This window comes from Myotis davidii, unplaced genomic scaffold (genome assembly GCF_000327345.1).
Source record: "Myotis davidii unplaced genomic scaffold, ASM32734v1 scaffold56, whole genome shotgun sequence".
Classification (NCBI taxonomy): Eukaryota; Metazoa; Chordata; class Mammalia; order Chiroptera; family Vespertilionidae; genus Myotis; species Myotis davidii.
This window is the reverse complement of record NW_006287458.1, coordinates 67,042-67,318: the sequence shown is the minus strand read 5'-3', so window position 1 is coordinate 67,318 and position 277 is coordinate 67,042. Positions and strand designations below refer to the sequence as shown.

The 277-nt window shown below is 66.4% G+C and overlaps 1 protein-coding gene across 1 annotated transcript in view; it reads right to left on the bottom strand.

The window, feature by feature from the left end:
* Positions 1–277, bottom strand: part of CCDC105 (coiled-coil domain containing 105) — a 7,389-nt gene that overhangs the window by 839 nt on the left and 6,273 nt on the right. The window contains exon 7 of the mRNA XM_006759234.1: positions 3–244. Within this exon, the coding sequence (XP_006759297.1) occupies positions 3–244 (242 nt within the window). The remainder of the gene's footprint in view (positions 1–2; positions 245–277) is intronic.

Genomic DNA, 277 nt, shown 5'->3' with positions numbered 1-277 from the left:
GCGTTTGTGGGTGGGTCCCGGTCTTTGGCGGCGTGCGTGGGTCCCAGTCGCTGACCAGGCACTGCGCCTGCTGGTAGTTGACATGCGGGTGCCTCTGGCGGAGGCGCAGGCGCACCACGTTGTAGTCCACCTCGTGGCCGATCCTCTTGCAGTTGAGGCTGCGGGTGAGGTTCCGGTGCGTGGTGTGCAGATCCTCCAAGTTCTTCTCCACGTGCGAGATGTGGCGCTGCAGCTTGTCAGTGCCCTGGGGAGCGGCCGGCCGGTTGGCGCCCAAGAG